Here is a 23,309-nt window from a genome sequence, read left to right as displayed (position 1 = left end):
GTCAATGCAGTGACAAATTTTATGAATTAAAGATTATTCGTATTTAAAATAGTTTTGTTATGAATAAAATATTATAATTGATTTGTGAATTGATCACTAAATTAGTTTCTATCATTAGTTATCAAGATTTTGACCATAAAAAAAATTAGTGTGTAAATTAAAGATCATCTAATGTTAGTGACAAATTTACAAATCAATTATAAATTTGTATTTATAATGGATTATTATAATAGATTAAGATGTCTTTACTTGGGCATTAACCCTATATTTATAGGGCTTATAGCAATTAAGCTCATTAATTCATATTTGATATGGTAATAAATTTAATAATACTTGCTAATGTACCTGCTAATTGTCCATTAATATCATACTCTTGTCCAATATGACCTGTCAATCAGTCATAAACAACATATATTCGCATTTAATATGGCCATTAAACATATTAATTGACCATTAATGATATCTACCTTTCCTGATTGGTGTGTCTGCCCGGTCGGTTGCTTGTTTTGGCTCGCCGGTCGGTCAACAGGTATAGTACACTAAATAATCTTTAGTTTATAAATTGGTATTTAAATTAATTATTATAGTAAATAATTACTTTTTGTTTCTAAAATTGGTTGCTATTTAGCCATTTTCTTGTAATGTTTATTCAATAAATATTAGTATTTTGAATTTTTAATATTTAATTAGTTAATATATTTAGAAAAAAAGTGTAACTACATCACAAAGGATTGCTTCTGTTAATACTCCATTTCTTACCTAGCAATGAGCCATATGATCACATTTTTTTACGTACAATTAATTTATGCTAAAGATCAAGACGATGTATGGCTTAAAATTTCATGGTCAGGTTAATTAAATCTGTCAGTGTGTTAAATATTATACTAATGATAATTGATGTCTCTGAAACAAATTACAGGATTTCATTGAAATACAACACCAAAACAATCTCTTGATCTGTCTTCAAATTAAGTCCTCTACAATTATGGAATGATTTGTCACATAAAATTAGCAAACTTTCTTTAAGTAGTTCAATTTTAGAGCAAAGTCAGATTGCAGGTTCATGTTAATTTTCTTCGTGAGTGCTCCTATTATACTCAAACACTCTTAAGGGTTTTGGTATGATTGGCTTTTAGACCGATAATTGAATGATTTTAAACACATCAAGAGACACTAAGAGGGAGAAAGAACTTCCCAGGAAGTGTCAAAACCATTAAATTTATGATGAAACCATATAATTTTTCTTTACTCATTATGAATCTAGCTCGCATATACATTCATATTACTCTTTGAAGGGAAGAGTGGTTCACATGAAGCTCCAACATATGTGTTCATTGCCATGTGATCAAAACTATGTACCTAAAGGTGGTGGTAAACTATAAACAAACGAGGCATCTGAATTCTGTAAAAGATCTCTCAACAACAACAACAATGTTTGGAAGGTAGTTTCCATGGACAAGAAAAAGAATGGATCCAATTGGAATTATTGTCTTTTGATTTGGAAAGCACTTCGGATTGTTGTTTAGTTTGGATGGCTGTAGAGTCCGAAGTCATTCCTGATTCTTCTTTATCTGATTCATGTGGTTTATCTGATTCATGTGGTTTATCTGATTCCTGTGGTTTATCTGATTCCTGTGGTGAAACATCCATATTCGTAGAACCATTTCCTTCTTCTTTCAAACTACAATAATTCCAGAACAGATTCAAATCAATATGCTTGTACAGTTAGAGCTGAAACTAAGAGAACTTTCAGAGAATCTCAAGACAAATTATAATGCCTCAGCGTGTGCAAACATCAAAATAGATAACAAGGAGATACTTGATGCTATAAAAAGAAGCATGGATAACAATAAGGTAAATAGAATATAAAAAACATACATTAGGGAGGTGGGATGATGACACTTTGTACGATTACAAATCCAACAACTGGAGAATGATGAGCAACAACTCAAACACTTGCAGCTCGGCCACAAATGGCTCATCCAGCCACAACTATAAAAGTAGCCTTTCCGTGATCGCTTCTTTCTGCAATGTACATAAGGGATATTCCTCAATAATTGGATTTGACTGAGTTTTCAATATCTATGGATGAATGTCCTTGTAATTTACCATGCTAATAGTTAACATATATTTATAAATCAGTTGTAAAGGATGTATACAAATATAAGAATTTCCACATGGACATTGCTTTCTCTGTCAATGTTTCTAACACTTTTATTGTGGTCTTCCCTAGCTTCTTTTTGTTAGTAGATTTGGTTTGGTCTCCTATTTTGTATTTTTTTTTAAATATAGTTTGGGAATGATGTAGATGACTAATACTCGTTGAGATGCAAACCTAGTTAGTATTGTAGTCAGAATAATGATGTTTTAACATTTTTGTTTTCTTATTAAAAAAGGTACAATCCATAGAAAATAGATTTATGATTAAAGAATTAAAGATGAAAATGAACTCACAATGGAGGATCAGGTAAAATTTCATTGTCACAATGAGAAGGAATTGACGCATTGGACTTGGATGATTTCAAACTTTTTGTTTCAGGTGATGTCTTAGTTTCAGGTGAAGTCTTTGTTTTAGGTGAAGTCTTAGTTTCAGGTGAAGTCTCTGTTTCGTTATTGTCTTCAAGGTGACTTTCTCCCTCAAACCTGAAAGATCCAAATGATGTTGATGCTTGCAGGGCCTCTACATCAGCATTCTTTATGGCAGTGTCTATCTCCTCTACAGCAACATTATTTTCAGTAGTGCCTATCTCTTGTAGTATAACTGAAGGTGTTTGGTTATTCAGCCCACCAGATTTGGTCAATTCCGTTGACAAGCATAATTCACCATACATAAGCGCTTTTTCTCTGGAGAAACTTGGTTGCCCTATTTGAATACTGAATAGTGAATCATTAGAAGCAATACTCCATTCTGAAGGATTAGCAGTTGTTTCAAAAATTGAAGATGGAACAATAGATGCATCATAACTTCCAGATCGATCCATCAGTTGGAGGGGGGGACTAGCAATTGGTGAAATATCCTTTTGGCTGTTGCTCAAATTGTTAACTTCATATGTTGATGTTGGAAGTACAAAGTTGTTGTCAACTTCAGACTTGTCAGAGCTCTCAGAGCTAGAAACATAATCTTTCCCAGATTTGGTGTTCGTAAATGATTCCTCCATTTCAAAGGCATCATCTGATGATGATTCGGATGAAGAGCAAGAAGTTCCCCTTCTAGCTGATGAAGACGTGATTTTAGTGCCATCGGTATGTGTGTCAGAGAATTCAGCCTTATCACTTTCAACTTTACTGATGACACAAATTTGCTTTGGTGAATCACTACTGCTTCCACTCTCACGGCTGGAATCTTTACTTCTCGGACTGTCACCGATAGTTTCTGAAACTACTTTTGCTTGTTTATCTTGTATACTATGATCAAATGACTCTCCATCCATTTGAACACTTTCTACTTCTCTTCCCTCGCTGGATTTCGAATGCTGGGAACTTGGTTTGCGATGCCCCTATGAATTTTACTTGAGTACTTGACTTACGTTATACTATATTTCCACATTTCAGTGTCAGGATATTGACATGTAAACTTGAAGTGCATTTCCATTTGTACTGCATGAATAAGCTCAAAAGCTTGTCTTTTCTGAAAATAAAAAAGATGTTATAGAAAGATGACAAAGAGTAAATGGTGTTTCAGGATTAATAAATACCGCATGCTAAGAAATAATGAATTATATGTCACGTAAGAACATTGAAATTTGGAATTTTATGTAGCCTAACAACTAGAGAAAAAACAAAAGACCTTGAGAATAATATATTTGTGCAGACTAGTGCTAAATTTAATGACTTCAAAAGCATATCAGCAAGCAATATATGAGATATTTAATATTAATGATTAAGAATCAAATTAACTAAACACCTTGAACATCAAAAACTTGATGGGAATTCCATTACTAAGATGATATTAAAGTCTACCTTAATTATGCTCACTGGGATTGTTATGTCACTTGCTAGAGCTCTAGATAGAGTACTTAAAAATATATAATTAATATCACGCGGGTTTGTTGTAGATTGTAGATTAACTAAGGACATGACCAAATCATAACGTAGAAATGAGGTACAAAACTCTCCTTCCAAATTAGTTTTCTGAGGTCGAATTACGCATTAGCTCACTTTCATAGAAACGATCCACAACGGTGTTTTTGACCGTAATGTCAAGGTTTTTGGGGCTCGACGGCTGCAACACAACTACATCGGTTGTAATGTCAAGGCATTTTTGGGTATAGACGGCTGCAACACAACAATATGGGTTGCATTTAACTGCCGCTTTAAGCAAAATCAAGGATTTCAGCAAAACCACAATTAAAACCTTGAATCCTTAATATCATTATTCCAGAATCCATTTGCAATATACGTTTCAAATATTCAATACCACAAAATTCAATAAAATTGTTATCATCCCATATCTTGCTTCATTTTTCACGTTACTCATCTCCAAAATGAGACATGTTCAAGCTCAGATACCCCTTTCCAAAAATTCTACACCCTCCCCTTTTTGATATATCCAGGTTGATTCATTTGTTCGTAAAAAGAACAAAAACCGAACACAGAATAATCGAAAAACAAAATGAAAAAAGAAAACATAAAATATAGATTTCAAAATTTAAAAATTGTTATAACCCAAGATAAAAAAACCAAACGGGTTTGATTGAGTATATAAGAGATGCACCTGAAAAATCAAACAACTGAGAAAACAATTTTGTGTCTGAAACCTTTGCTTATTTAACGTGACGATTGCATCTAGCTACAAATATGTTGTTGAATTTGAAAGGTGGTGGAGAGGAGAGGAATGGAAAGCTGATTAGAAAGAAAAATCAAATGAAAAATTAGGGTTTTCAGAAGAATCTGACGGAGAGGATTGTTGCGACAATATAGGAATTGAGTTTTGGATTCCATTCTGTGAATAACTGTTCTTTCGTTTGGCGCCAAATCTCCAACTAATTGTCTTAGACACAAGGTATGTCAGGTAACTTCCAGTGACAGAAGATAATTGTATTTATTATTTTTTAAATAGTATTGTAATTAATTTCAATTTATTTGCTTTTTGATATATATATATATATATATATATATATATATATATATATATATATATATATATATATATATATTCACATAGAGTTTAATTAATTTTTAATCCATAATAAAATTTAAAATTTTGGAGACATATGATTTTTATTAGGAATGACGACTAGACAAAATGACTTTTATTATCTCAATAAAAAATTTATATCAATTTATATCTTTATATTTATTAGGTATTTTTTTTTTTTCGTCTTCATTTATATTGAACAATTCGTACTCATATTCATCCGTCATTTTCTTACTTTTTAAAATCAATTAATTAAACTTTATAAAAAAAACATTACCTTATCAAATATTTAATATTAAAAAACGTGTTCAATAAAAAATATTTTAAAAAATTATAATTATATAAATTTAAATTTTAAATCAAAATATTAAATAACAATTAGATAAAATTAAAATAACTATATAATATAATTATATATAAATAAAATTTCGTAAGAATCAAAACATCTATTCATTTTAAAAACATTTGAAACAAAGTTGATAAAGTTAAAAGAAATTCCATTAAAAGATTATCAAACAAAACAAATATTTATCTCTAAAAATATTTAAAAAGTCTTTTGACTTCTTTCGCTATATGATAATGAAATTTATTTTTTATTCATTATAATACACTATTTAAATGAAACCATACTCATCGGAAAAAAAAACTAATAATAATTCAAATTTAAATATAAATATTTTATTTTTTAAACTTTATGACAGGGTGGTAATACAAGCCAACTTGATCCGTTTTGGCCCATCTTGGCCCGCAAAATACGAGTAAAATTGGGCCATCTCATTTTACAAATATAGCCTTCAGTCTTTTAACTCATCCCACATAGATCTTGGTCCAAGCCTATGGGCCACCCGCTTTAGTTAGTGTCTTATGTCATCAATCAACATGCCCTAAATCACAAATCTTTGGTAAATGAATAATCATTTGTAAAAAACAATGTTTGAAGTATTTGAAAAATACTAAAAGGGGTTGAATAGTGTTAACAAAATACTTTTTTGCAACACTTATAATATAACATGTTCGTCGAGTATGAGATTTATCAAGTAATTGTTAAACGTTCGACTTTACAAATGATTATGAACGATAACTTATTGTACATGTTATTCAAAATACACAATGCAATGTTTGTAATGAGAAGTTTCTTGTATGTAAAAGTAAAGTGCAACTATAGATTTTATAAGAGAAGCGTTTAGGCAAAAGTAAACAATAAATGCACAAATATTTTTATATTGGTTCACTCCAATTGAGTTATGTCTAGTCTCCTCTATCCATAGGGGGTTCCACTCCTGGTATCCCTAGGCACTCCTGGTACCCACCGATATGTTGTCTAGTTGAGTTTCACTCACTCTTGATTGTGCAATATTCTTCATCACTCTTGGTATCCCTAGTGAATAACTTCTCGTTACCCTAAACTAGTTGAGTATTCATACTACTCTTGGTATCTATAGTCAGCGAATAATCTTCCATTACCCTAGACTAGTTGAGTATTCCACCACTCCTGGTACTAGACAATCTTGGTATCTTTTGATACGTTGTCTAGATTTCCTTAACTCCTTAGAGTTTCAACAACAGATGTTTTAATTCTCTTCAGAATTGCAATCAACGATTACTTACAAGCCGTTTAGACTATTACTCTCATAGAGAGGATATGTTTACAATACAATACAATCTAGAGACTCACTAGGTGTTTCTCTCTTTTCTCTCTTCTTACAACAATAAGCAAATATAACAATGAAGCTCGAGAGTATTGCTTGAATTTTCTTTTTCTCTACTCAGATATTCTCTTTTGCTTGATCTTTTTTTGTGCTTCTCTTCTAAATGTTTTTTTGTAGGATTAATATTTTCATTGTAAGCTTTTCGCTTGGCTATCCTCTTGATTCTTCCTTTGAATGACCTTCTATTTAAAGGCTCTTTGAAAATATATCCGTTAGACTGTGAGCTCTTAGCCTTGAATCTTGTCGTGTCTTCTCTGTCTTGGGTGTAAAAACAGACGTTGGTTAAACTCAGCTTGTCAAAGTAAGCATGCCTTTTTAGAACTTTACTTGAAGTAGGTTGTACTTTCTTTCAGACCATTTCTAATATGTTTCAAATAAAGCAGTGAATATGTATAGTAGGTTATTTGCATAGAAAAGAGTAGATTGTGCATACAACAAATATGTCTTATCTCTTATCACTTTTGTTGTTTTTGATTGTTAAGCATTTAATGTCATTTAATGCTTGTTCAGAACAAAAAAGTACTTTTTACATTTTCTACTATTGAGGTAGCATTTATCAATTAAGTTTTCCTTAAAGATATCATTTGTTGAGTAAGAACTTCATCGTTTAACGAAGTAAAGGGTTTAACTCATGGTATCGTTTAGACTAATGTAAACGTTTTTTGAAATATTGTCTTTTAGAGCTTGAGCGTTAAGTACGTTTCTTCTTTTATAAGTTTTCAATCTTTGTTTAAGGCTTTTAGAGGTTTTGGTCAAAGACATTGTCTTGACACCTTTTTGCTTATTGAGAGTTCAACTGAATATCATTGGGTACAATATAGCTTACGCGTTTAGCATAACTCTCTTTCGACACTTTGACTTGTAAGTCGTTTAGCATTGCGTTTGAAAGATTTTAACCTAGTTGTTTTCCTAAGGTTTTTCTATGTTGATGGATGATTTGAGAATATTGTTTCTAGCATTTGGGTTTCTACCTATCCTATTTTTCAAGTTTAGATGTTTTCAAATTCTTATCTCGTTTAATGTTAATTGATTAAACTTCAAAACATAAGAGCGTTTAGATGATTTTGTCTTAATAATGATCTTTCAATGATTTGATCTGAAACAGTGGATAAACACTAATTTATAAATATTTACCTTCCAAAACATTGGAAGTCCTTGACCTTAGGCTGTTATGATGGTACCATAGATCAAAACAAACATATCTCTATTTACATCACCCATATCAGTCTATACTTGATTAGTGATATCATCATGCGTAAAACTTTTTCTATAACTCTCAAGAAGATGACTCTAGGGTGTCTTCCTTACCCATTGATTATTTCCACAAAGGCTTTTACTAATTTTATCAAACACTTATATTTAATTAACTAATCTGTATTTATTTCAGAATTTATTTTAAAGACTAATTAATGTGAATGAAAAAAACAATTCAAAGACATATATTTTTAGGCATATATTTAATTAACTAATCTGTATCTGCTCTAGAATTTACTTTGGTCCTTTATCTTCGTTGTTGTTTAAAGACTAATTAATGTGAATGAAAAAAAAAATAGTGAGACATATATTCTTAGACATATACTACTTATCAATAAAATCAGTAAATACTTTATAGCAATACCAGTGTTGTAAAAAAGTATAATATATCAACTATTAATATATTCCATATTTAATTAATTTTTAGGCTATTAATATATTCCATCTTTAATTAATTTTTATGTTACAGATTCATTCTATCAATCTAAGAAGGAGATAAGGAAGAAACATTACGTGGTAGGAATTGCATTATATTTTATCATACAAACAAAAAAATTAAATATATTTTTTTGCTTTTATATTTTTTCAAAAATGTATATTTTATTTTTAAATTAAATTATAAAATATTTAATTAACTTTTAGGTTACAGAGCTGATTTGTTTTACCAATATAAGAAGGGGATAAAGAAGAAACATTACCTTAGTAGGAATTGCATTTATACATATAAACAAAAAAAAATTAAATATATTTTTTCTTTTTAAATTATTGTAAAAAATTATATTTTATTTTTAAATTAAAACATAAAATATTTATTATGAAAGTAATATAAAATATCATTGTAAAAAATTATATGTGAAATGTGTTTTTCATAAAAAAGAAAAAGAAGAATTTCACACTTAAATATAACACACATATATAATTTTTTTAGAAAATATCTAATATAACTTTTACATACAGAAAAAATAAAATATATTATAATTTAATTTAATTTAAAGATAAAAAACATATGTTATATATTTAATAAAACACATATTTACTAAATTAAAAAAATACTTTAGAAGAAGAAACCTTTTATGTAGCGCGTATTATATACAACTAATAACTACCTCTGTCAAGCTGTTTTACTCTTTCGAAAACAAATAAACCCAAAAGGTTAGTAATTAGTAATCAAACACTTAAAGCAATTCGGATGAACAGCGCTTACGTACAATCCATCGTTTCTTTTCTCGTAATGCAGTGTTCGTAACTCTGAGAATAGAAACCCGTTCGCAATCTTACTTCAACCCATCTTCCACCTTTCAAACCTTTTTTGCATATTCTCGACCTTCAGGTAACTCTGGGTTTTCGATTTACTCCACTGTTTGAATCTGATTTGATAGAAATTGTTAACCGGGTGGTGGTATTTATGCAAAAGATGAAATCTTGTATGAGACTCGGGAATTGGTGGGTGCTGTCAGTATAAGGTTAAGGAGGGGGAGCGTGGGACTTAGTTCAGATGATGGAGAACTTAACTGTGTCAATTTGATTCAGTTGGGTTGAAATTGATTGAAGGACTCCCTAGTGTGAATTGGTATTTCGGCACAACATTAGTGTTGGCAAGTTTAAAGTATCTGGCCGAGTTTACTGGCAAAGCAATTTTTTGAATCTTAAGATAAATTATGTATTGAATGATGGTAATTATCACAGCATTGCGTTTTCTCGCCCTTTCGTTTTGTTATTGTTTAATTGATTGCTTCCTTGTTTTTATTGATTGCTTATTTGGGTTAAGGTTTTATTTTTCTATTGAGTTGAAACTACTTGTCCGTTCCTTGCTCCTTCAATTAAAGCGCGATATGTGGTTAAAGTGTAACATTCTTTTTCCTATTTGTTAGTTTTCACATCGACTGAGGCGTCACTTTGTTAGTTTTCTTATTGGTTGCGGTCAATTCGTCAATTAGATGGAGACGTGAATATGGCCTCTTTCTGTATTTCTTTTTTTTTTTTTACATTCCGTTCTTCAGTAATTTTCTTGTCGGGGTACCAATTTCAGGTTTTAATTTGAGAAAGGCACAACGTATGGATCACCTCAGATTCAGTTCTTGATCCGGTTATCACCTGTATATCAAGGTTGTGGTGGAAACGAATGCTGAATAGTGAATACTAATGGAGACTACCACAGTTAAAAGTAATTCTGTATCAGTATTGCAAGTGTGGAAATTATAATGCAATTGCTATGGATGAAACACAAGATCAGTATTATTCTTCCAGTCTACCTGAGATTTCTTTGTCTCGTGATGGTAGTGTGAGGTCTTATTCCAATGCGCAAATAAATCGTGGGACTGGGATGCCAGGCCTGAAGAAGAGAGGTCATGGAAGTCGGTCTTGGATTAAAATTGGTAACGATGGGAATTTTGAGACAGTGAGACTTGACAAGGCAACTATAATGAGAAATTGTTCTTTGCCTTCTAGAGATCTCCGGCTATTGGATCCAATGTTTATTTATCCTTCAGCAATATTAGGACGGGAGAAGGCTATTGTAGTCAACCTTGAGCAAATCCGATGTATAATCACTGCGGATGAGGTCATCCTGATGAATTCATTGGATGGTAGTGTTGGTCAGTACAGGTCAGAATTATGCAGTCGCCTTAAGAATGAAAAAGCTGGTAAGGAAGGAGTTCAGCTCATATTGATGTAACATATAGATTTAGGTGAAAGGAAGACTCATAAAAAAATGTCTTATATGTATCTAGGTTTATTGTGACGATTTTAACTTACCTATTTGTCTTTTCTGTTGGGACACTGTTAGGGAATGGATGAAGAATAATAACGGATAGACATTGAATTTTCTTTTAACTGTCGAGTATTTTCTTCTTAATACTTATTAAATCTACTATATTTCCAAGGTATTAAGCACTTTTTTAAGTTTTTTGATGGAGATAATTACTGCATAGGATTGCTTACTTTGTCTGCCATTTTTTAACAGATGATCTACCTTTTGAAATTAGGGCACTGGAGTTGGCTCTAGAATTGACATGCACATCTTTAGATGCTCAGGTATAAATTGACCTAAAGGTCTACTTGGGGAATCTTCCACCTTAGGGCTGTGAATATGATAGTATATTTTCTATGTCTTATTTACATTGAAAATGGTAGCTATGAATTTGCATGTTTGTCAGTATTATGGTTAAATTACTTCAGGATTTATCATGTTGGAAATATTTTCATCATACACTCTAAGTATTTCCCTGCAAATTCAAATAATCTATATAACTCGACCATGATTATACTCTATTGACTGCCCACAATATTTTCCACCATTCACTGCAATCAAGATTCTGGCTGGTTAAAACCCTAGGATTAATTTTGCGTAGCACAAAGGTAATATAGTGTGCAAGGAGATTTGAAACAAACAATAGGGTGGTGGTCGTCTAGCTAATATCTTAGGAAAATATAAGAAAACGTCTATTATTAAGGACAACTATTTCTCCTATTATACAGCCAAGAGACCTATTTGTATAGTATGAAACCCCTATAAAAAAACAAATCCTAACCCTTAGGTCTATATCCAGATCATCTAAAACTCTAACTAGAATCGAACAGAAATCCATGGGAGCGACTAGTACATGTCTCAGTGAAGGAGAACAGTTCTCAGAAGAATTAAGGTAGCATAACTAGCAAAACACAAGAATCCAATGAAAGAAGAGAGGAGAGGATAGGAGAAGAGAATTGTCTGGTGTATGCAAAACCTGTCTTAAAAGAGGTTATTTATAGAGTGATTATATGGAATAATTCTCCTAATCATTAAATAAGAAATAAACGAGCAGATAAAAATGTTGAATACCAAAACATTAGTATGCATTAAATCGAAAATATATCTGACAGAGTAATGGCTCAAAACCATAATATGACACTTTGAATAATGGTAACATTTAAAAACCGTAATCTGATTCAAAATATAATGGCTTTGTATTGAAAAAATATTTTAATTAAATCACATTGTAGCAACACTTATGTGTCTCACTATCACATGTGCAATGGAAAATAAAAACAAGGCAATGTTAGACACTTGCCTTTTTGAAATACCTGAACTTAGCATCATGAATGGTATGTGGGAAGTACTCTGGGACATCAGCTTATCAGCATCAAGTTATAATAGCTTGAATAGAAGTCCAGGTGTCATGACATATAATTATGAATGACTCCTCTTTGTCCTACATCAATTTCTACCCTATCATTGTTTATGGTAGAATAAAAATTGGGGGTGGGGCGGATGACATTGCAAATGATCTTTGATTGTCAAGATAACAAACATGAATTCCGGTTTTGGTTGCTATCAGCATCTGATGTGTGCAATTACCAATGTTGCAAGACTCTTAATCCATTTAGACAACAAATTAAGAGGGTGAAAAAATGTAGAATAAGAATAAAAACTAAGTAGTGCACAATGGAGTAATTTGCAGATATAAATAAACACAAGGATGTCAATTATAGATGAATCTATGGTTCATGACTCAGTTGTGTTGAATTTACTATAATTCCAAATTCCCATATATAAGTGTAAGAGATTGTTGGGTGCTATCCATTAAACAATTGAGTAAGAGTTTCCGTTTGATTATTGAATAACCATTGACCTGATTTGCCTTATACCTGATGATTAATTATATTTGTCATCATTAATCAATCCATCCTCATACATCTAAGAATGGCCAATTGAATGCAGCTAAGTGCAATGTAACAAACCTAATGAACAGAAATACAATATATTTAAAACTGGGAAGATCCAGAATCAAATCCCAAGGTCCACCATAGCCCAAACTGTGGATTTAGTTATAGAATGAAAAAATGCCTGGTACTCAAACATATATTTCAACCATAAAGATTCAAAAGATGGTAGAAAAAATCGAATAAAAAGATAAAATCCCTTTTTCCATGCAGCAATGAACTCAAACTTTTTAGAATACGTGCTTGAATTTTTTAGATTATATTGAATCATTTATAGTAGACTTCTATTAAAGCTAAAAAATAATAATACAAATCCAAAATTTAAGGTATGTTCATAAGTAATGGGTGGAAGTTATAATTTAAGGAGAGTGCCTTGATTAGGATTTTGAAAGATTTTTTTTATCAAAAATTCTTCTGGTATTGAATCAAGACTCTTGAATGATAGAAATAAGCATTGCGGTATCAATTAAATTATCATAATTTATTTAAGGAAAACAGAAAAATTTGGTGATATTCAATTGAGATTTTTTAAACCTTATAATAAGTTTGTTGGTATTAAAATATATACAAATTTTGATGTAGTATTTTTAAGAAATATTTTATATTACTTTTTAATACTATGTATAAATATTATACCATCAAACAATCTCACCCAAAACCTTGAGACTTTGCTAGACTTTTTTTCTCCCAGCTAGTTGTCATAGTTGTCTCTATTTGTTTAAATTCATATAGAAATTCATGTGTAGCAATTGATAATTTGCTAGAATGTCATTATGATAAATTTCTATTGATCCAGGAGACGAATCTTGAACTTTGGTATTACTATATAACAAAGGTCATAATTCTAAATATATTCTTCATACCCAAGAGAACGAGAAATGCCGCTACACTGAGCGATCTATGAACAAAAAGATTTCACCCTGTTTTCAGTTTTTCCTGAGCACTGCAATAGCTGCAATGACTTTGGCTTGAGTTATTGCTGCTACTGTGTACTATTTGACAATTTATGTTTGTGATGCTCCAAGATTGCCAAGACGACAGAATATTGTGAATTGAGTAAAAAAATTGAGGTATTATGAAAGATGATAAGATGATCAAAGATGAGTGTATCCAATCTCTAGTTCCTACTCTTTTCATACGGATAGAGAGAGGATTACTTCATTATTTCCACCAAATTTGAGATTGAGATTGGATAGAGTTTCTTTAAATTGCCTCAGAATAGATATCTCTATAATTTTCTTCAACAATTCCTTTTGTTGATATCTTCATAAAATCATTTTGTTTTATATCTCCATCAAATGTGATGACCTATTTTCATCTGAACTCATCTAATTCATTAATTTTGTTGTAAAACAAGAGAAATTGGGAAAAACCAATACAAGATTTAAAATTAACATATGAAGTTTCACAATGTCCCCAAGAAATCCATAGGAGTGAAGGTTTATCACTCCTCTGATATCTAATTTTATCTTAGGACCTAGATCATTGTAATGCAAATTTCAGTGGCTCAAGACCAGGTATAGTCGTATAGCTTGTATCTTGCAAATGGTTGTTTTAGTTTTGGAATTGAGGTCATTACGTTTATGTCACGTTATATCATATGCATAGCTTAACGCATAGAAAAAGATGTTGAATAAGCTTCCAGCTTATGCAATTAAATTGACATCTTGAATCGGGTATATTAAGAAGGATGTTATTTGACAGGTAAACGAACTGGAAATGGAAATATATCCCGTGCTAGATGAACTAGCCTCATCTATCAGTACTCTAAATCTGGAACGTGTTAGGAGATTTAAAGGTCACCTGCTTGCTTTGACTCAACGAGTTCAGAAGGTTGATCAATGTTGAATTATTATCCTTGATTACTATTCTCATTTTTTCTGGCTTTCTATCACCTACAACTAGTAATTCCTTGTTAATTCCCAGGTTCGTGATGAAATAGAACATCTTATGGATGATGATGGTGACATGGCTGAGATGTGTCTAACTGAGAAAAAGAGAAGATCTGATACTTACACTATTAATGACTGTTTTCAAACTAATGCATCTGGTGGAGTGATTTCAAAGTCAGCTCCTGTTTCACCCGAGCGAACGACTAGTGGAGTCCAGATGTTGCAAAGGGCTTTCAGCAGCATTGGAAATTCTAGTAAACATGGTAGCTCAATGGTCTCTTCTGATAACGAGGAAAGGATTGAGCCACTCGAAATGTTGCTTGAAGCATATTTTGTACTCATTGATAATACTCTTAACACACTATTATCGGTATGAAAAGTTTGACCTACTCAGCTGTAGCCTTACAATCTACCCATGTTGCTTATAGCATAGGGTATTTTACGTTGGATATCATAGTATTGGGTAATATAGCTAAGGTGCTTATATAAACATTAAATTAGCTCAGGCAAGCCTTCACCCAATCAGCTGTTGCATTATGATTTTTCTCATATGAGTAGCAGCCACAGTTTCATTTTATATTAACTAATAGCATATGGTTTTATTATTTAGGCGCTTCATGCAAGTGCTAAATATTTTTTTTTTTCTGCTGGTAATGCAGCTCAAAGAGTACATTGACGACACAGAAGATTTTATCAACATAAAATTGGTAAGCTGACATTAACAGTTTTCAACATTCTGCTGAATATTCCTTTAATTCTTTGATGCTCTAAACTGTGACACAGGCAGCATTACTTTTCACTCTATTTATTACAGGGAAATATTCAAAACCAGCTAATACAGTTTGAGCTGCTTCTTACAGCTGCTACATTGGTAGCTGCAGTATTTACTGCTGTAGCAGGTGTATTTGGAATGAACTTTGAAACCACAGTTTTTGACTATCCATCTGGATTCAATTTGGTTTTGGTAATTACTGGTATTGCTTGTATAGCATTGTATTTCGCTCTCCTATTTTATTTTAGGTACAAGAAAGTGCTTGCAGCTTAAACTTAAATACCAATAAATTGAGCGTGCGTTCGCATTGGTCAAGATGACAGCTTGCAGCCGAATATAACATCTATTTGCTTGTGGAAGATAATTTACTCATAATTCACTGCTTCAACATGGCTGGATACATTGAATCTTTTTCCATTTTATCAATCAAGATGCCATTGTCATACTTGGGCAACTATCCATGGTGCAGGCCAATATGTCTCTATAATCACGTGATATATTGAAGGAGTCATAAACCTTCCCATCTCGGCTCTTCTTGTACTCAAACAACAAATTTGAGTGATCAAAAGCAGTTAGTTTTACAAATCCATAGTCATAGTCTTTAAAGATGCTCCATTTGGTTTTGAGGGAAGTAAATGTTGAAAGGCTAGATCCACCACCACCAGCAACAATATGTATTGTCCCCTTTAAGGTTCCCTTATAGTGGTATTTCTCTTCATTAGTGCAGATATTCTGTTGCAAAATGTAAAAGATAGTTGTTAGTAGAGAAAATGCACATTGTCTTTCCGATTTTCAGGTTTAAATGATGATATTTGTGGCATGTAAAATGCTATTTGTTTCATTTTGGTCAAGAAGAGCACAGTAGGGATTAGGGAACTTGGCCTTTTGATTTCTTTACGCCTAATTCTTGATGTGTGTTGTTAATGTAAATATTAGCTTTATGTTAAAAAAAATTAAATGGAAGAAAGCACACGGTTGAAGAAACCTGGTATATGGGGCATGTCCTCTCATAATTGTGCACATGGCCATATACGGCAATGTCCACCTTGTACTTCTGCCATAGCTTTTGAAGGCTCTCTCTCCCCATTGGTTCAGCAAATGATCCCTCTTCTGCATAACAGATACAAGAGGAGTATCCAAGTACCCTATGTGCAAGGAAAATTAGCCACGGCTGTTTTTGTCTGTCAACTGAAGCGAAACAATGCTCAATGAACTTGTATTGTTCTGTTCCTTCTCTCCAATCATGTTCAGTGTCAGCGATACAGAAGCGGAACATGCCATAGTCAATTGAATACCTGGTGAAAGAAGTAGAAATGTAACACGTTCCAAATACCTGATGTGTTGAATATTCCATACTACCTAAAGCTTTTTAAACCAAAAGCAACCATTGGTGAGCTTTATTATAAAATTATTACAATGCCTCATTACATTAACCTTCCAAATACTAAAATGTATTTATTTGCCATAACTAAAATAAATGATATTCCTTTTCACTAAGCTTTACATATTGAACCCACCTCGTTATCTTTTCCCTCCTATTTACTTTCAGTCCAAAAAAGAGTATGAATGAAAACCCTTAATTTAGATTTTGATGCCGAATAACTCAGCCTAATGAGCTACATATTTTAGGAACTGATGATAATATGATCAATACAAGGTGGTGGTTCTTGTTGCTTTACTTTTTTATGTTGAGAGTTATCAATGGCATTCCCCTTTATTCATTTTTTAACTGTTATTACAAAACAAAATGAAAATGTCATTATTTCTTCAAAATGTCATTAATGATTTTTAATGTCAGAGAGTTTTAATATTTCTTGGGATTAATTTTTCAAAAGTGATTTGTAAACCCTTTCTGGTTAAATGAGGATAGTTTTTGAATAATAGTTAAAAAAAAGGGTAGCATCATTAAGAAAAAAAGAGATGGTGCAAAATTGGAAAGTCTTAGAATTATTTTGACTATTTACACTTAATTGAATAACGTTGCAATTCTTAGTAATTCATTGTTCATACCCAAATCATGAAAAATCATTAAACCCAGCAGAAGATAAACTTTCTACACAGGAAAAATCATACAATATACAAAATTTATTTTAGTGATTATCATCTCAAATGGAGGTCATATTATCATACCAAACCTTAGCCCTGTTTGAAGCAGGGGTGTAGAACATAGTCTGTGCCAACACACCACATTCTCCTCCAGAATCCATGTTCTCGTAAAAGGATCCTGTTCCAGGCCAATCTCGCTCATGATTCCCACTGTAAGACCAAAGACACCACAAGAGTATCATTTTTATAAATAAATAAATAAATTGAAACACATCCTAGACTAATTTTTTGGTAAGCTGTATAAAAAACCTTGCAACCATGTAGGGCACAGCTGATGCAATTGGCTCCACCTGTGCTGTAAATTGATCCCATTGAGAAAGGTAACCATTTGCATAACATATATCTCCAATATGGAAAACAACGTCAATGTTTTCCAAGTCCTGGATAAGCTGCAGAGTAGTGTTAATTGAGCCATGCTGGAAATTGTTGTATTCGTTGGAACCGTCAATTTCCTCCTGCATGGTTAACTATGCATCAAATACTCATAATTGATCTCATAGGCACAAGGTTTTAAATTATAGTCGTGTTTAGTCTCATCAAGATTGTTGATATTGCGGGAAATTATGCACAAATATGGCTGATGCAGCCACAATTGCAACCATTTGATGTGCTCCACTTTTTACAAAGGTTGCACAGCTTTCCTAAAAGTATTGTAAGTGACCCACATTCTAAATTTCTTAGTTGGAGGACTTTGTGGGGTAAGATTGGAACTAAATTGTTGTTTTCAACAACTTGTCACCCCAAACAGATAGACAAACTCAGGTGGTGAATAGAATCTTTTCTACTCTTCTTAGAGCTACAATTATGAAAAATCTTAGAACTTGGGAAGAGTTTTTACCACATGTTGAATTTGCTTACAATACGGCTATATATAATACTATTCAATTGTCACCATTTGAAATTGTTTATGGTTTTAATCCTTTAACTCCTTTGGATTTGTTACCATTACCTAACACTTCTCAGTATAAGGATCAATCTAGGCAGGATAAAGCATAATATGTCAAGAAGTTACATGGAGGCCCAAATTGAGAAGAAAAAGGAAGGGTATGCAAAATATGCCAACAAAGGAAGAAAAAGGGTTACATTTGTACTAGGTGACTAGGTATGAGTGCATTTCAGAAAAGAGTGATTCCCAACACAAAGGAAGTCTAAGCATGTGCCAAGAGTGGATGGTCCTTTTCAAGTATTGGCCAAGATAAATGATAATGCCTACAAACTAGATTTGCAGGGTAAGTATGGTGTAAGTAATACTTTTAGTGTGGTTGATCTCTCTTCTTTTGATATGGGTGATGATTTATCATATTTGAGGACAAAGCCTTTTGAAGAGGGGAATGATGATCATTGAGAATGATGAAACTTTTAATAATCATGAAGTCATATTCAAGATCAAATAGAAGCCTAAGACCCAATACAAGGCTTGTGGCGATCTTCAAGGATTATCAAACCTCATTGTTTGTGGTGCCTATTTTTAAGTCTTCCCATCTATTATCAGTTCTAAAGGTTATAATTTGTATTTTCCAATTCTTCAAGTGTTGTCAATCCTTGATAATATCATTCTCTAAATCTCATATATAATATTATTGATATTATAAGTGACTTCCAAACTCTAGTTAGATTCAAAATTCATTGAGGCTAAGAATAATCCTCTTCACCATTGTATTACTAACAACTACATCTTACACTTAAACAATTATATCCACTTTATATGTAGAACACATGAAACTATGGCTGCCTCATGACGAATGAGTAACGAAACAAGTCTTCTCATAAGTATTCATTTATTCTATAGTATATTCTTTGGCTAAATACCATAGACTAGAATTTTGAATGTCCAAGCAAGATATTGATATAATATACTGAGTATGAGCATATATCACAATTTTAGACATCAAATTATCATATATATAGGACCAACGTCACTGAAAAACATGACAGATGCCATCCATCGAATATATGAATGCATACTTTTTGTAACAGTTCAAACCTTTCCCATATCTCCAAATATGAGAACACGTTGTAAGGACTTCTGTCCAGGAAAAGGAGGTGCTCTGAACTGATAGTTTCCGCTCCAGATAAATGTACCATTGTTTAATTTGTGTCCTATCTTGTACTCATATCTGCACAATCAGCAGAAAGCACAATTAAATTGTCATGACTTCACTACAGCAAACATAATTTAAGTAGAAAATACGGTTCAACACAATAGGGTTTACCTAGTTTGGAGCTCAATAACAAAAGAATAGTAATTATTTTTCATTGGCTAACAGATCTAAATCAAGCTGAAATATATGGCATATAGTGACAATGCAACAAGATAACAAGAATCTACTAGGTGGTGTTCGACCATAATAGATAACAGTATCAAATAAAAATTGATGGCTTCAGAGTGAAGCTCTCAAAAAATTATTGAAAAGGTAATGTACTTTAAGGTAAAACAAAATCTGAATATCAGAATCATGGATATGCCGTACACCTTTCCAAGGGAAAAATAAAATTGAAAAGTGCTTAAAACTAGGCCTAATCTAGAAATAACATACAATCTATTGGGCCACAGTTCTTTTAGATGACTTGTGTGTATGTATCCAGGGTCACGCCATCCCACTGTTCTTGCTGGTGAACCTGTTCAGAAATAGATAATTATAGTGTGCAATGAACAACCTTTTTGAAAAAGAAAATCCATCAAAATGAATGATGAAGTGCATAAATTTACTGGTTGATGAGTTCCCATACCACACATGCTATCGCTAGTGAAAGTCAGTGTCTCAGCAGGTGAATGCATATGATCCCCTCCTTTTGGACCCCATTGAACAAAAGGTTCAGCATCACTGATCCCGTATCCACTTGTCCATGTTACACTCATCTGATTTAAAGATCAAAATGATACTGTTTTATTTTGATAAAATGAAAGAAACCTTCTAATGAAAAACAGCAAATGTAACAAAAATGTAATTTAAAGGAAAACTAAAAGAGATAGTAGCAGCATGCTGTATGCTTTTTTCCTTCAAAAGTTCACATAACATTTGCTAACATAGGAAAATTTCAACTGTGTAAGTTTTATGCAATCTAGGACTAGAGAATAAGATCTAACCTCATTCCATGACTTTCCTAGTGCAAGGCGAGGGTAAACTGGAGCATTTGGATTAGCAAAAGCTATTTTATTTGACACTGCCACAAGCTTTGGCTGTCATGAGGTAAATAAAAACGAATGAGAAAATGCATTTAGTCATTTCATAATTGATGAGCAAACTAGGAGTTTAGGAGAGACATAAAATTGTTACTAAATATGTAGAATTGGGCAATGTAATTGATATTACTAATTAGGATTTCTTTTTACTGGCAAATGTTAGTTGTTAGTTTTTGTTAGTGGGAGAGTTAAACCCACAACCTCTCCTACCCTCTCTTTCAAATCCTTCAAATCAGTCTTATATCTCGCAAATGTTAGTTGGAAAGTTGAACCTACAACCTCTTCCACCCTCCCTTCCAACTTTTACCTCTAGGCCAACATTATAGCTCCACTAATTAGGATTGTAATGTAAACATAAGTAAATCCAAAAGAAATGTGTGTCATCCATAATACCAGTATGCAAATGAGGAAAATCAGGTGAGCGAGTTGGTATTTTTTATGTATATGTTTGTGAAACTTTGAGCATGAGCTGTCTGTGTTGTGTATTTGGTTGCTGTTCTATGAATGTACATTAAAACTACTATTGGTTTCCATTGTTCGTATCTATAATACCTCTGCTTTTCTTCTGTCCTAATTTGGGGGTGGAACCAACTTGCTGTCTAGTAGTCTCCTTACCATTCTGTTCATTTCTTGAACAAGGGAATGGAAACTTTCATACATTCTGTTTACATATTCCATTAGTCTATATAGAAAGCATATCAGGTGTGAAATGAAAGCATAAGAGGAGCTAATCTTTACAATTCATGTACACATAGATAGAATGAGAATAGAAAAATCTTAGAAGAGATAATGCGAAGACTTCCACAGTATCTGAAGGAAAATATGACTGATAGAAAAGCAGAGCAGAAGTGGACAAAAAATGCATACTGAAAAGGGAAACAAATAAAAATGATAATTTCTACTCATCCTTGAAGTAGCCTTTCAAGGAATTTGCTAACTTCTATTCACTGTTCAAAAAAGAAAAACAAATATGGAAATATTCTCATGGACCAAATCTACTCCGAAATGATTTTTCAATGCAACTTGATTTGTAGAAGAATAAAAATCATGGAATATTAACATCCACTTGATCAAGAAAGTTCAAACTAATGATGGCCTACATTTGACAAGCCACCAGAAAATAGTGCAAATGAGAAATCTGATCTCTGATTGATCAACCGAAGCTTCAGAAACCCTTTTCCATGTACTATGTATAAGGGGCTTGAGTAATTTGCATATTGATACTGCACAATGGGGTAAACATTCATTAGACCTTCACTTCTACATTTTCTTTGATAAATTTCCCTAGCTTCAAGAAAAGCTACAGAAAAAAAAAAAAAAAAAACAGTTGTGGTGATGTCATTACTAAACATAGGACAGGTCAGTGGTACCTTAATGGGCGCAGAACACAGTAGTGGTGGATAGACTCTACGGTTTTCTTTTGGACATGTGGAAGCACTGAAATGCACAAAACAAGAGCAATCAACTAAAACTCAGGAACCAGGTTTGGTTGTACTAGGCAAGAATTTGATTGAAACTATTGAATATAGTAAAACTAGGTATAGGATTAATCTTCCATGTATCTAAAATACACATAGAGTAATATAGTTATAATAAAGAATGATACAAGTATATATGACAACCAAACATAAATATAATAAATAAAAGATATTGTTAAAAAACAATATCTACCGATATCAAACAATTTCAAAAGTCTAAGTTTTCCTAATTAACATAAAATGTAGTGTATCTAACCGAAACAATCAAATAGAACCTTTATAGGTTACAGGGCAAGATTTTAGATAGGCATCTACTTTGAATGTTACCTAAAGTTTGCAGGAGAGAATACTCCAATCCAATCATCAATGGATGGAATTGGAGAACTGTACTCCAGGGTTATCCACTCAGCAGTTTTCCCCTATAAAAGAAACCAGTAAAACTTACATCAGCAATGAGGCAATATGCAATATAGCAATAATATGGAAACTAAAACAAGTTGGTTATCATCGAGAGTTTACAAGTGACACTGCTGATGAATTTACAGTGTCAAAACTTACTTCTTGTCCAAGAATAGCTGGTGATGCTTTGATGTAAGCAAGGTCAAGAAGTGACACTGTTGCCTTATGAACAGCAACTTTTGAAAGAGGCTGATCTTCATGTGACCACACCCTTTGGAGCACGGTACAAAGCATTAGAAAGGCCAAGGAGACAAACATGGATTCTCCCATTTCAGGTAGCTGTTTGAGTATGATTCTTTGATTAATTACACCTCATCCTATATATGTAGTTACAAAATTATACTATATTATTGTTGCAAAAGTCACATAGTAGAAAAAACAAAAAAGATAGTGACAAATTATAGAATATGAAAGGCAACTACGACTTTTCTAAGAAGTAGATGAGATTAGAGTTCACTTGCCTTCAATGATATTAATTGGTTTGTTGAAATTCAAAAGGGTGGTTTTAATCTGAGGGAAAGATATTTCACAGGAACATAGTTTGCAAGAGAAATCGTGGGAGCAAAAACCAAAGATGCCACTTTCACTAATAAAAAATGTTTTAACACCTAAGGTTG

General features: G+C 32.3%; 3 protein-coding genes across 4 annotated transcripts; 1 reads left to right on the top strand and 2 right to left on the bottom strand.

Moving 5' to 3' along the window:
* Positions 1 to 1,366: 1,366 nt before the first annotated feature.
* LOC124840161 (uncharacterized) lies at positions 1,367 to 3,700 on the bottom strand. Its single transcript, XM_088109702.1, has 5 exons — positions 3,696 to 3,700; positions 3,568 to 3,628; positions 2,455 to 3,497; positions 1,879 to 2,025; positions 1,367 to 1,681 (listed from the first exon to the last, which is right to left on the bottom strand). Exons 1-5 carry the CDS (start codon positions 3,698 to 3,700, stop codon positions 1,417 to 1,419), a joined length of 1,521 nt encoding a protein of 506 aa, XP_087965828.1. The 3' UTR covers positions 1,367 to 1,416.
* Positions 3,701 to 9,226: 5,526 nt separating this feature from the next.
* MGT3 (magnesium transporter 3) lies at positions 9,227 to 15,872 on the top strand. The gene is made up of 7 exons (XM_047316168.2): positions 9,227 to 9,430; positions 10,130 to 10,742; positions 11,063 to 11,133; positions 14,506 to 14,634; positions 14,728 to 15,063; positions 15,353 to 15,400; positions 15,508 to 15,872. The coding sequence occupies exons 2-7, from the start codon at positions 10,313 to 10,315 to the stop codon at positions 15,736 to 15,738; spliced, it is 1,245 nt and encodes a 414-aa protein (XP_047172124.1). The 5' UTR covers positions 9,227 to 9,430; positions 10,130 to 10,312; the 3' UTR covers positions 15,739 to 15,872.
* Positions 15,715 to 23,290, bottom strand: LOC124840157 (Purple acid phosphatases superfamily protein). Of its 2 annotated transcripts, none has more exons than XM_047316167.2 (13): positions 23,154 to 23,290; positions 22,792 to 23,009; positions 22,561 to 22,652; positions 22,126 to 22,192; positions 21,856 to 21,978; positions 20,660 to 20,752; positions 20,302 to 20,431; positions 20,109 to 20,190; positions 19,556 to 19,688; positions 17,821 to 18,026; positions 17,596 to 17,721; positions 16,451 to 16,760; positions 15,715 to 16,197 (listed from the first exon to the last, which is right to left on the bottom strand). In XM_047316167.2, the coding sequence occupies exons 2-13, from the start codon at positions 22,960 to 22,962 to the stop codon at positions 15,892 to 15,894; spliced, it is 1,839 nt and encodes a 612-aa protein (XP_047172123.1). In that variant the 5' UTR covers positions 22,963 to 23,009; positions 23,154 to 23,290; the 3' UTR covers positions 15,715 to 15,891. The 2 variants fall into 2 exon arrangements, with proteins under 2 accessions (XP_047172123.1, XP_087967194.1); XM_088111068.1 differs by having other exon boundaries at positions 22,792 to 22,971; positions 23,154 to 23,279.
* Positions 23,291 to 23,309: the final 19 nt, after the last annotated feature.

The sequence above is a fragment of the Vigna umbellata genome, chromosome 3 (assembly GCF_029865625.1).
Source record: "Vigna umbellata cultivar VRB3 chromosome 3, Vumbellata_1.0, whole genome shotgun sequence".
Classification (NCBI taxonomy): domain Eukaryota; kingdom Viridiplantae; phylum Streptophyta; class Magnoliopsida; order Fabales; family Fabaceae; genus Vigna; species Vigna umbellata.
This window is presented reverse-complemented; position numbering and strand designations above follow the sequence as displayed.

What these genes read in the sequence shown, in the direction of transcription:
- LOC124840161 (XM_088109702.1), bottom strand. An exon ending in AATGCACTTCAAGTTTACAT is followed by an intron (nt 3,498 to 3,567) that starts GTCAATATCCTG and finishes TAAAATTCATAG; the next exon opens with GGGCATCGCAAACCAAGTTC. An exon ending in ATTTTACCTGATCCTCCATT is followed by an intron (nt 2,026 to 2,454) that starts GTGAGTTCATTT and finishes TGTACATTGCAG; the next exon opens with AAAGAAGCGATCACGGAAAG.
- LOC124840157 (XM_047316167.2), bottom strand. Translation starts at nt 22,962, where the DNA reads ATGGGAGAATCCATGTTTGTCTCCTTGGCCTTTCTAATGCTTTGTACC. An exon ending in TAGGAAAGTCATGGAATGAG is followed by an intron (nt 20,432 to 20,659) that starts GTTAGATCTTAT and finishes TCTTTAAATCAG; the next exon opens with ATGAGTGTAACATGGACAAG. An exon ending in CACTAGCGATAGCATGTGTG is followed by an intron (nt 20,191 to 20,301) that starts GTATGGGAACTC and finishes ATTTCTGAACAG; the next exon opens with GTTCACCAGCAAGAACAGTG.
- MGT3 (XM_047316168.2), top strand. Translation starts at nt 10,313, where the DNA reads ATGGATGAAACACAAGATCAGTATTATTCTTCCAGTCTACCTGAGATT. An exon ending in CCTTAAGAATGAAAAAGCTG is followed by an intron (nt 10,743 to 11,062) that starts GTAAGGAAGGAG and finishes ATTTTTTAACAG; the next exon opens with ATGATCTACCTTTTGAAATT. An exon ending in TGACTCAACGAGTTCAGAAG is followed by an intron (nt 14,635 to 14,727) that starts GTTGATCAATGT and finishes GTTAATTCCCAG; the next exon opens with GTTCGTGATGAAATAGAACA.